The 12,670-nt window shown below is 38.3% G+C and overlaps 1 protein-coding gene across 1 annotated transcript in view; it reads right to left on the reverse strand.

Annotated features, from left to right (window-relative positions):
* Window positions 1-12,670, reverse strand: part of LOC114686115 (zinc finger protein 728-like) — a 46,375-nt gene that overhangs the window by 20,790 nt on the left and 12,915 nt on the right. The window contains 1 exon segment of the mRNA XM_037209577.1: window positions 392-538. Within this exon segment, the coding sequence (XP_037065472.1) occupies window positions 392-538 (147 nt within the window).

Raw genomic sequence — 12,670 nt, forward strand, 5'->3', positions numbered from 1 at the left:
GTATCTAATCACCATGTAGAGAATGGACAGGGGGCCTAGCTTAGGGTAAAGCACTTGGCTATAATGAAGGTGGCTTTGGTTTAATATATAGTAACACAAAGAAATGAATAATCCTTGTTCTCCTGTGCTGACACACAGTGTGAGTCACACATGGCCAGACTCCACAGCTGGAATAGGGTTCATATGAACAAGGGAATCCATACAGGACATGGGTCAGGACCACAGAGATGTTTAAAATCATTGAACACAGTGAAAACTATGGAACTCTGACATTTACTTTCAATGAACTTTCAGAATCCATCTGAGGATCTTTTTCATCAGCTTTTAAATTATTTGTTCACACCTTTAACCTGTGCAATAAATATAAATTTTGTGTCGACAACCACCTCACCCAGTTATCCCTGGCTTTCACAAACTCGGGCATGTACTCACCACCAGGTGTTCTCTGAGCAAATACTTTCCTCCTCTGCACCTCTCCCAAGGGGAGGGGCGCAGCTCCTGGGATCACACTGGAGTGTGCACCGACACCTGGTCCATCCTGCATTGTAGAATTTCCCTCGGTGTTACGTTTGACATTCCTTATTGAATTTCCCCTCTCTCCCTCGATCCTGACTTTGTTCATATTTGACACCATTTTGAACATCAATGGTATCCACCTTGACCTTCCCTTCATTGTGCTAAGTAGAACACTGAGATAATTCCTCCTGGAATACAAAGGCATCAGAAACATGTTCTTAGGACCCTGACTATGCTCACGGTAGTGAAGAAGCTTCATTGGAACCATGGGGTACTGAGAATTAACATCTCTTCTTAGGAATGTTTATTCCTGTGTGGTCCACGCTTGAGACAATGATACAAACCCCATCACAAGGAAGATTTCATGTTTCCATGATGGACGCTAATTCACAAGGAACTGTTTTAAATGGACAATGTGCAAAGTTCTTATTCAGTTCTTCTATTACAGGCAGTGTGTTCAACCCAGTGATAAAGAACACCTCTCTCAACTTAGAGAAACTACTCCACAATCAGCTTGTCGCCCTGGACATTTGACTGACAAGTCTGTTTAGAATGAGGTCATGACTGCTCTGTCCTCCTCCCTAGTGCTGCAGTGAAGGCATTGTCAGCAACCTTAAGACTCATCATTTCTGAGCATGGCTAGGCTTCGTGTGTGTGTGTGTGTGTGTGTGTGTGTGTGTGTGTGTGTCTGTGCACATTTGTGTGTGTGTGACTATGTGCACATTTGTGTTTGTGCCCATGTGTGTGTGACTGTATATGTGTATTTGTGTGTGCATGCATATGTATGTTTGTGTCTGTTACATGGAAACATGCCTGGGGAGGTGCTCCTTCATATGAGAAGTACTGATCCTCGAGGATGCAGTATTCACTCACAACTCTGCAGTCTCCATTGCATCCTAGTGGGATTATCTGTGTATTCAGGAGGAGGAGGAAGAACTGCCATAGTACACATACAAACGGAACATGCAGGATATAAGGGGGAGTCCCATTCAGCAGGATATTGGGGACCCAGGCATATTTATGGAAAAGTCTAACAGAGCCATATTCTCAGGCCTAATATTTTTGTTTAGACCATGTTGACAATTTTTCTCTATTATCTCCCATATCATTTTTATAATATTTTGTTCATTTAATTTTCTCCCAATGAAGCAATCTGTATTAAGTGTGATGTTTGCAAAAATCACTTTAAAATCTACACTTACAGACTAAAGGAATGGTTCAGTAGTTAAGAAAATTTAATGTTTTTGCAGAGGATCTGCGTTTTTTTTTTCCCAACATGCACATGCTGGCATATAAACACATGTAGCATCTGTAAGTAAATTGGTTGCTGCTGTGGGATGGTTTGTATGTCAAATTGTTTTGATTGGTCAATAAATAAAACACTGATTGGCCAGTGGCCAGGCAGGAAGTAGGTGGGACAAGGAGAGCGGAAAATTCTGGGAAGCGGAAGGCTGAGGCAGAGAGACACTGCAGCCGCCGCCATGACCAGCAGCATGTGAAGACGCCGGTAAGCCACCAGCCACATGGCAAGGTATAGATTTATGGAAATGGATTAATTTAAGCTGTAAGAACAGTTAGCAAGAAGCCTGCCACAGCCATACAGTTTGTAAGCAATATAAGTCTCTGTGTTTACTTGGTTGGGTCTGAGCGGCTGTGGGACTGGCGGGTGACAGAGATTTGTCCTGACTGTGGGCAAGGCAGGAAAACTCTAGCTACAGGTTGCAACAACTCTGGGTTTGGTCTGGGATTTTGGTACCAAAACATGAGCTTTGCAACTATGGGAAAGGTGTCCTGACTACCTGGAAGTCAGGCAACACCTTGAGCTGCTTAGGACAGCTCTGATGGCTGGAACTGCAAGGAGACAGTTCAGCCCTGGGGGTCAAGGTATCCCTGACACCTTGAGCTGCTCAGAACAAGAAGTCTGCCTTGAAGGTGTCCCAGACACCTGGAGCTGTTTAGCACAGCTATGACATCTGGAACTACAAAGAAGTAGCACAACCTTTGAAGGGAAATTTTTCTGATTTCTCATGAAAGTCAGGCCTGGAACTGCTTCAGCAGGGAAGGGTATTCTGACTGTTCAGGAAAGTCAGGGTATACCTGGTATGATGGGGGATGATCTCCCCCCAAGATATAGCAATCCTGCTCTCTCCTGAAGAGCTGCTACAACTGAGCTTTGCTCAGCCCCCACTTAAGGGGGATTCCTAGTAGAGCTCTGGTTCTGGACTAAGAGGTTGCTTCTTTTGCTTCACTCTGCAAAAGGGAAAACCCCTGCAGAAATGTAGCAATTTCCTCTTGCCCCAGAGAAAATTGTTACTTTTCAGCTCTCCCTTGTTTTGTCCACTGAGGGACATCTCAGCAAGGATCTTCTCTAGGCCAGTGAATGAAGATTTTCACGCCCAAAACTCTTTTGAGAAAGAGATTTATTTGGGAAGGAGGAGTCCAGGAGAGTAGCTGCCTCTACCAGGGTGGAGAGAACAGCCTTTTTTCCTAACTGACTAGGCAGGGTGGTTTTCACAGGATGTCTTGAGGGTGGAGTCAACCAGAGGTTGACTTGGGGCCCAGGGTTCTACTGTCCTGCTCTGTGACTGGTTGGTTTCACCAGTCAGTTGACCAGGGGCAGAGATGGCTCTGATATGACTGAGCCAGACTGTGTGTCTTTCACTGGCCTTATCTGAGCCATCTTCCCCTAGTTCTGGGCTCCAGCGTCAGAGTGGATTTCTTTAGTCAGCCCCTTTTCCCTACAGTATCAGTTCTAGATGTTCAGAATCCCTCTTCTGACATCCCCAGGATCATGTACAAATAATGGGCGCGCGCGCGCGCGCGCGCACACACACACACACACACACACACACACACACACACACACACACACACACTGAGCCAGTATCACTTCCACAGATACATTACAGGCCCCTTCATTACTGCATCCTCAGTGTGGAACATGAGCTGTGTAGACAGTTCCATACCTTCTCTGAAGACGTCAGCTGGGTCAGGAGGCCATATTATAAATGGTGACTCTATAGAAGTTTCATCACTAAACTATATGTGTTTATAACACATACAATTATTTTCCTCACTAATTTCCACAAATTAATAATTGTACTATCCATTTATGCAAATGGGGAATGTTTTTTCTGACCTTACTGAACATGTGTCTTTTGTCTATCCTGTTACCACTGTGGTTATTCTTATAGGCCCCTCCCAAGAACAGAATTACTTGGGTGTTCATGTATTTGTGATTCCATGGACATTCTAATTAAAAAACAAAACAAAAAAACAAAAAAAAAACAGGATAAGGCTTGAAGGTCAGAACACCCATCTCAGTTTTGTGGGTTGACAAATGACAGTAAGTAATAGGTATATTCTGTTGTAATCAGGCTTGCATTTCTTACATAATGTAAGTACCTTCGAATTTATATATTCAGGCAAATAAAAACATGTTCCTTTTCATTTCATGACTCTCCATTAGTTGGATTCTCTGTTGTAATGTGGAAGATGGAATGGTTTATGTGGATTACAGGTCATTGACCACCATTAAGCGTGTCCTGGGCAAGAGCTCAAGCATTAAACTGGAGGCAGGAACAGAAGCAGAAACCACAAAAGAATGTGCTTTTATGCTTGCCCTCCTCCCATTCCACAGTTTTCTTGTTATATAATGAAGGGTCACTTTCTCAGACACCAGTGCTCTGAGGCTTGCTGAAACAATCATCACTTAAGAAATTGGTTCACAGACTTGTAGAGGTTAATTCCTTAGTCAAGGTTCCCTCTACACAGATTGCCACAGCTTCTGTCAAGTCAGCAAATACTTACCATTTGGCCATCCATACTTTTAACTCTCAGTAGCCTTCATGAGTTTTAGTAGCTAGAGAAGGGAAGATATACCTGTAAGGGGGCAGAACAGGGAAGAACAATGTGAAAACCTGGGTTTGGGGTGAACAAAGTCAAACATCAGTTCTTTATGCTTGTGCTGGTGCTGCATTAGGTTCTTCATCTACAATCTTGTTGCCATGATCTTGGATGATTCTTACCAATAGGCAAAGTGAAAAGTGCCTGGAGGTGTTAGTCAATGTGATGAAGTGTATCAAGTTCCTGTGACCATGAGTCCAAATTTGTAACCAGAAGTCTCCAGGTAGGCCACATGCTAATGGACCTCCCCACACAATTTCTCAATGCCTCTACCATATCTCCAATTACTCCACCACTCCCCTTCACCCTGTCCCAGCCCCAAACTCAAAGATTGCCTTCTAGACCAGAGGGCAATCCAAATACCAGAAGTCAAGTCCAACTTACTTGAAGATCCTCCACCCTCCCTGCTCAACCACAGGCCACAACTGCCACAAGACCATAGAGAAAACAGAAACCAAGGAACAAAACACTCATCCAACAAAGACAAATTGAGAAACCTGTATCTAGATGTAGATGTAACCAACCATCTTATTAAATAAGAAACACAGAACCAATGTAAAAGAAAGCCAAGAGATCAGAGCTCAGAACTAAAATCTCACCCTTCCTCCTGCCGTGGTCCCAGCTTCCCGAAAGAGAGCTATTTCCCCGTGTGTAAGTCGTTTCATAGTCATTCTGCCTTCTCATTGGTTGTAAACCCAAACACGTGACTGCCTCGTCACTGTCTGTATGTACAGCCCCACAGGTCTTAAAGGCATATGTCTCCAATGCTGGCTGTATCCCTGAACACACAGAGATCTATGGGATTATAGGCGTGCGCCACCACCGCCACACTCTGTCTATGGCTCTAATAGCTCTGACCCCCGGGCAACTTTATTTATTAACATACAATCAAAATCACTTCTCAGTACAATTAGAATACCACCACATTTCCCATTTTCTATTTTAATAAAAAGAAAAAAAAGCAAAAGGTTATAACTAACAAAAGAAAAACTATATACAAAAGTATAATAACTATATACAATATATACAAGTAATAAATATCTAAACAGGTATTTGACAAATCAGAGAAAATAATTCCATTATCTATCCTATTTTGGTAAGTCCAAAATGTATCTAATGCACTTTCTATCCTAATTAATCTTCAACTATAACTAACTAATCTTCAACCATAACTAACTAATCTTCAACTCCCTCAGAGACCCAAGAAGGGAATAATATTAGCTAATAAAAATAAAAACAGGAAGTGCATGCAAGCAACTTCCAAAAAATTTGTGAGTTGACAGAAACAGCCAGCTGCCTGGGCAGTCACCTGAGGTTTCTCCACAGTGCTGGGGCATCATCTTCACCCTACAGGCTTAGCGTATCTGACAGACTCATTTGTGAAGTAGGATGTACATAAGGTCAACAGTTCAACCTCACATTGGGTGAGAACAGTCCATGTACCAGAAACACCTGAAATCCACTAGTGTTCTGTCATGATTCAGGATTTTAAATTCTGGAAATTGTTGACAGTTTTTTAATTCAGCTGTCCATTCTTCTTGGCTGTGTACATATGGCTTCATCTCAGCATCCCCTTCTTCTCCACATCCCTCTATTAAATGCCAGTCTACTATCAAGAGGCATGAGCTTTCAGCTGCTGTTCCATTGCACAACAGAAGCCATCGGCCCTCTGCCTGTTAAGCTGCCTTCGAAGAAAAGGACACTGTACCTTTTCCGGATTGTGAAGGCCACTTCAGGGATGGGGCCATATTGTCCTGGCCTCAGAAGATGCCTTTTGATAAAGCCATAACCACACTTGTTTTGGCAAGAATCAGTAGTCCCTTGTTTCATGTTCTATCTGTCCATTTTGTCCTGTTGATTTGAGAATACTTTGTTGTCCAGTGGCTAACTTTTGCCACAATGAAAGTTGACTCCATATGCAGTTTCTTCAATGCCCTTATTTTCTCTGAAGTAGATTGGTACTGCCAGGAGCCGACATGTCTCAAAAAAGAAAAATTTTCTAAGTTATTAAAACATTTTAAATGCCATATTCTGTAGATCTCTGAAGGGTTTGAAGATGACCTGTCTAAAACATCTCTGCTCAATTTTTAAAACATATCTAATATGACTACAAGTTCTATTGTAATGTCTAACTACTAACTTTCATTTCTTTATATCCTAATAGTTGGTAATAATAACATTCAAGGATCAGAAATTTGCATTACATTGTTAAATGAATGGTATGAATACAATTAGAAATATACATATAGCATTTTCTAACAATATCAGTTTCAAATTTGTATACAATATAAAACAATCCAATCCAAAGATCTATAGTCACCATAAACCCAGATGTCCACATTCATGATATGAACAAAGTCAACAACAGCCAAGGCAACACATCACCATCAGAGCACATCTACCCTGCTACAGCAAGCCCTAAATAATCCAACATAGCCAAAGCACAAGAAAAAGACCTGAAAAACAACTTTATGCAGATGATTGAGTTTATTAAAGAAAAAATGAATACATTTCTTAAGGAAATTGAGGAAAAGACAAATAAAAAATTGGAGGAAATGAATAAATACTTTCAAGAAAGCCAAGAAAATCATAAGCAGCTGAAGGAAAAATAAAATTGTTCAAGACAGGAAAAAGAAAATAGAAGCAATATAGAAAACACAAATTGAGGGAATTCTAGAAATAAAAAATCTAAGTAAGTGAATAGGAACTACAGAGGCAAGCTTCTCCAACAGGATACAAGAGATGGGAGAGAATCTCAGACATTGATGTAATAGAAGAAATATATACATTAATGAAAGAATGTTAAATCAAAAAATTCTTGATACAACACATCTAGGAAATCTGGGTCATTATGAAAAGACAAAACCCAGGCATAATAGAAATAGAAGAATATTCACAGCTCAAAGACTCAGAAAATATTTTAGACAAAACCATAGAAAATTTTTTTCTAACATGAGGAGTACCTAGAAAGGTTCAAGAACCATATTGAAAACCAAATAGATTGGAGCAGAAAAGGAAGTGCCCTGCTACATAATAAAGAAAACAGAAAAAAATGGACTCAATTCAATAATAATAATAAGATATAGACTTACTAAATAGATGGGGAAAGAGGATCTATCCTTCTGCTGCATGCAAGAAACACACCTCAACATCAAAGATAGACATTAACTCTGAGTAAAGTGCTGGAAAAAGAGTTTCCAAGCAAATGGACCTAAGAATGAAGCTGGTATAGGCATTCTAATGTGTAAAATTCAAACCAAAGTTTGTAGAAGTAACCGTCTTATTCAATAAGAAACACAGAAAGTTAATATAATTGACAACAAAAACAAAAACAAAACAGAGAAGGACACTTCATACTCATCAAAGAAAAATTTAACTTGTTTCAATTATTAACATCTATACCCCAAACACAAGGGCACCCATATTTGTAAACGAAACATTACTACAGCTTAAATCATACATTATAATGGGAGACTTCAATATCCCACTCTCACCAATGGACAGTTCATCAAGAGAGAAACTAAACAGAGAAATACTAGAAATAAGATATTGTAAACTAAATGTACTTAACAGATATCTACAGAACATTTCACCCAAACACAAAATAATATACCTTCTTCTCAGCATCTCATGGAACTTTCTAAAAATTGTCCACATATTTTGTCTCAAAACAAGTTATCAACAGATATAAGAAAATTGAAATAACCTCCTGTATCATACAAGACCACCACAGATTAAGGCTGGATTCCAAAAATAACAAAACAACAGAAAGACTAGAAACTCATGGAAATGGAACAACTCTCTTCTGAAGTAAAACAAACATAAAGAAAGAAAGAAATTAAAGACTCCACAGGATTCAGTGAGTATGAATACAGAACATATCCAAACTTTATGGGCGAAATGCTTATAGCACTAAGTGCCTACATTAAAAAAAAAAAAAACCCAGGTGAGATCTCACACTAGTAACTTAACAGTGCTCCTGAAAAGTCTAGAAGAAAAAGAAATGAGCACAACCAAGAGGAGTAGATGGCAGTAAATAATCACACCGAGGGCTGAAATCAATAAAATAGAAACAAAGAGAATACAAAGAATCAATGAAGCAAAAGTTGGTTATTTGAGAATATCAGAAGATGACAAATCTTTGTCTAAACTTACTAAGAGAAGGAGAGAATATCCATATTAGCAAATAAAAAGTGAAGAAGGGGATATAACAACAGACCATGGAAATCCAGAGAATCATTAGGTCATACTTCTAAAAACCCGTACTTCCCAAAATTGGAACATTTAATAGAAATGGATAAGTTTCTTGATAGATATAATTTACCAAAGATAAATGAAGATCAGATAAAAAATTTAAATAGACCTGTAACTGGTAAGGAAATAGAAGCAGTCATTGAAAGTATCTCTAACTAATAACAACCCAGGGTCAAATGGGTTTAATGTAGAATTCTACAAGACTTTCAAAGAATAGCTAAGGCCAATACTCCTCAAATTACCCCACAAAAGAGAAACAAAAGAAATATTGCCAAATTCATTCTGATGTCACAGTCACCCTGATACCCAAACCATACAGACATTCAACAAAGAAAATTACAAACACCCCTTATGATCATAGATGCAAAATTTTTCAATAAAATTCTTGCAAACCCAATCTAGGAACACATAAAAAAAATCATACATCAGGTCCAAGTAGGCTTTGTCCCAGAAATGAAGGGATAGTTACACATACAAAAATCAGTCAATGTAATCCACTACATAAACAAAAGAACCCCACATGATCAGCACTGCCTGTAATGTAGTATGTTTATCTCATGGAAACATCCTGTTCCACTGGGCATTTACCTGTAGATTATTATGAAGATTATTTATTCCTAAGCTGTACTGTCTAAATGATAATAATAATAATGTTAGTTTAAATAGAGATTTGATGAGTTAAAATATAAATAAGGAAGTGTCACACTGCTACAACACATACGTTTCTATTGAGGAGCCATATAGACTGTGGCTTAGATTAATGATTAGAAAACAATTGAGTACTAGTTAGCCCAGCTAGCTTAAATTTTTTTTTTACCTTAATGCTGGGAGATGTGTTCACAGGTTTTAGAGTGCATCATGGGTGAAACAAAACTTTTAAAATAACTTAAAGTTAAGCTAAGACTTTTTTGCCAAATAGCTTTGAGGTGAAAAACCCAAGAAGATAATCTAAAGTTTTAGAAAGGCACATAGTTGAATGTGGAATTCTTTAAGGTCAGGGAATAAAAACAAAGCAGCCCAATTATTACTAACTGATGCACCTTTCTTGCTAGGATTGGTTGATGACCAAAGGTGATGATTAATTCCTTATACCCATTTTTGCCCTCAATCTCCTGATATAAAAAATTGTTGATGAATTGATATGTACCCTAAAGATTTAAAGTAGAACTGGCTGACTCTTTTTCATATATAAAAGTTTAGACTTGTGATCCTTTAAGATTCCTTATAAGATTACCTTTCAAGATAAGTACTAAAGTAATTGGCCCTTTCTTTGTAACTGCAAAATGCAGCCTGCCAGCAAAAGACCTGACTGAGAAGAATACCTTACTTACCCAGAAAGCTAATCTATAACAAGTTGCTTTGGTATGAATGTATGAGAGTTCTTGGGATAATTTGTTTTTCACCTGTAATATATAAAATATTTAATCATGTAATGGAAAACATTCTGTTTTTTACTGTTTGTCTTGTATTCATTGTAATCATTCACTTGAAAAACAAAATGTAACAACATTGTAATTTTTATATTGTGTGAAAAATTTTGCTGGGGTATATAAGCTGCAAGGGAAAGAATAAAGATAGAGTTAAAAGAGGCTAGAAGGAAAACATCACAAATGAGAGTTAAAATGAGTAAGAAGGAAAATATCAAGAATGAGAGTTAGAAAGAACTAGAAGAGAAACATCAAAAGAGTTAGAAGGAAAACATCAAGAACGAGAGAAGGGCATCACCAGGAAAAGAAAGACTAGAGAATGCAAAAGATGTGTCTTTTTCCCTAACACCCTCCAACAGAAACGTCTAGTACTCGTCAATGCTGTGGATTTCCCTTTGAGCCCTGAGCTGTCTGGTGGCTGGCCCCCTAGGAAGCATATATAAGCATTAAAATATATGAGCCCTTAGGGGAAATTCTTATTCAAGCCACTACACATCGTGAGAATTTTAAGACAACAGGAGCTTGAATCAGCTGGTCATGTTCCATCCACAGTCAAGAAGCAGAAGGAGATAGAATAATGGTTTGCTATCAGGGTGTTCTTTTTTTCTTATACCATGCAGGATCCCAATCAAACAGATGCTTCCTCCCACAATCAACAGGTATTCTGACCTCAAGTAAACTAATCAAGATAACCCTTGCAAAGGAATGATGAGAAACTTGCTTCTCATGTGATTATACATCTCATCACATTAACAATTGAGATTTAAGCATTACTTCTACGTCCCTTGTCTATATGAAACAAAAATACACATTGAAAACCTCATTTAAGTTTATTTTGTATGTGTGTGCAAACATATGTATTTATGTATTTGGGCCCAAAAATGGAGGTCAGAGGACAATCTTTAGAGGTAATTCCTTCTTTCTATTATGAATACAAATATGGTTGTATGTATTGCTGGCCATTAAATTTCTTTTCAAAGACATCATGATTACTCCAGTTACATAACTTTAAATCATAATATTTCATTCAACCCAAATATTTATCATTTGATCCATAAATTAGAATCCAATTTGAAAGGTCCACAAAGTACTTAACAATTTCAAGAGTATAAAAGATCCCAGTCCATATCCAATCTGAGATTCAAGGCAGTTTCTTAACTGTGAGGTCCTACAAGATAAAAACTGACCACTTCCATCATGTACTGATACAGAACAAACATTCTGATTCTAAAATGGAAAATACGCAACACAGCAAGGATCAGCCCAAAATTCAGAAGGTCAAATACATAATGTGACAGCTCTCTGAAACTGCTGCACTGGTGTTGACTTCAAAGGACTTAGGTGCTCCACCCTTCCAGTTTTGCCTGAAAGTCACATAGCCTCTTGCCTCGGCATGCTACACTCATTGCTTGTAGCTTTCCTTAGCAGGTCGTGTACTTCCTTCCTTCATACTCTTGGAATCTCCAATATCCTGGACAATGTAATTATTTGGTTTTATAGTATTTAAAAACAAACAACAGCTGAGCGTGGTGGCACATGCCTTTAATCCCAGTGCTCTAGAGGCAGAGGCAGGTGGATCTCTGGGAGTTCGAATCCTGCTTGGTCTACAAGGGAGGTAGAGGACAGCTAGGCTGTAACACAGAGAAACAAAAACAAACAGGCAACAATCTCCCCCCCCCCAAAAAAAAAGCAAAAAAAAAAATGTGACCTTTCCATAGTAGTGTGATTGAAAGGTTAGCTTTGTTTAAGTTTACAAGTCTAATTGATATCCTGTCTTGAGTGATCTGCATGATTCTGACACTAATGAGTTTTTTTTTCAGCATATCAAACAGCACTGTCACTTTAATTCCAAGCAATACTCACATTTTTCAACATTCCTTATTAACAGAATTGATCTCTTATACTAATTCCCCTCTAGTCATTACTTTTTAAGGGAGGATAAAGGACTGTGCTATGCTTTTTGCCTTCATCCAATATTTTCTGCTATAACTCTCATGAGGTTTATATGTTGTACAAAGTTACTGCCAGAGTCACATGTAGGGTTTCTACACAATGTGAATTCACTCATAGTCAAACAGAATGGAGTTTAAATCAAAAGCTTTCCACATAATTTGTATTTGTAGGACTTCTCAGTAACCAAATTTCCTGATGTGAAGTTATGTCAAATAACTGATCATTGGAGTATGTAGTAGATTTTCTTAAATTGAGTATCATTTCTTTTCACAGGATTCCTCTGCAGTTTGACCTTTGTGGTGTTCAAATGTTGATAAAAACCCATAAAATCGCTTGCACACCTTTAATCAGCACTCGAGCAGAGCAGCGATCTCTGTGAGTTCGACACTCACAAGTGAGCTCCAGGAAAGCAAAGCTACAAGAAAATGTCGAAAAAAAAAAAAAAAAAAAAAAAAAAAAAAAAAAAAAAACCAGTAAAATCTTTATAATATTCTGTGTAACAGCAGGGCATTTTTACACTATGAATGCTCTAGTGTAGAGTTAAGGTTGATTAAATCATAAAGCTTTATGACATTGTCTCAATTATGAAGGCTCTGGTTGATAACTAATGTATA

The sequence above is a fragment of the Peromyscus leucopus genome, chromosome 11 (assembly GCF_004664715.2).
Source record: "Peromyscus leucopus breed LL Stock chromosome 11, UCI_PerLeu_2.1, whole genome shotgun sequence".
Classification (NCBI taxonomy): domain Eukaryota; kingdom Metazoa; phylum Chordata; class Mammalia; order Rodentia; family Cricetidae; genus Peromyscus; species Peromyscus leucopus.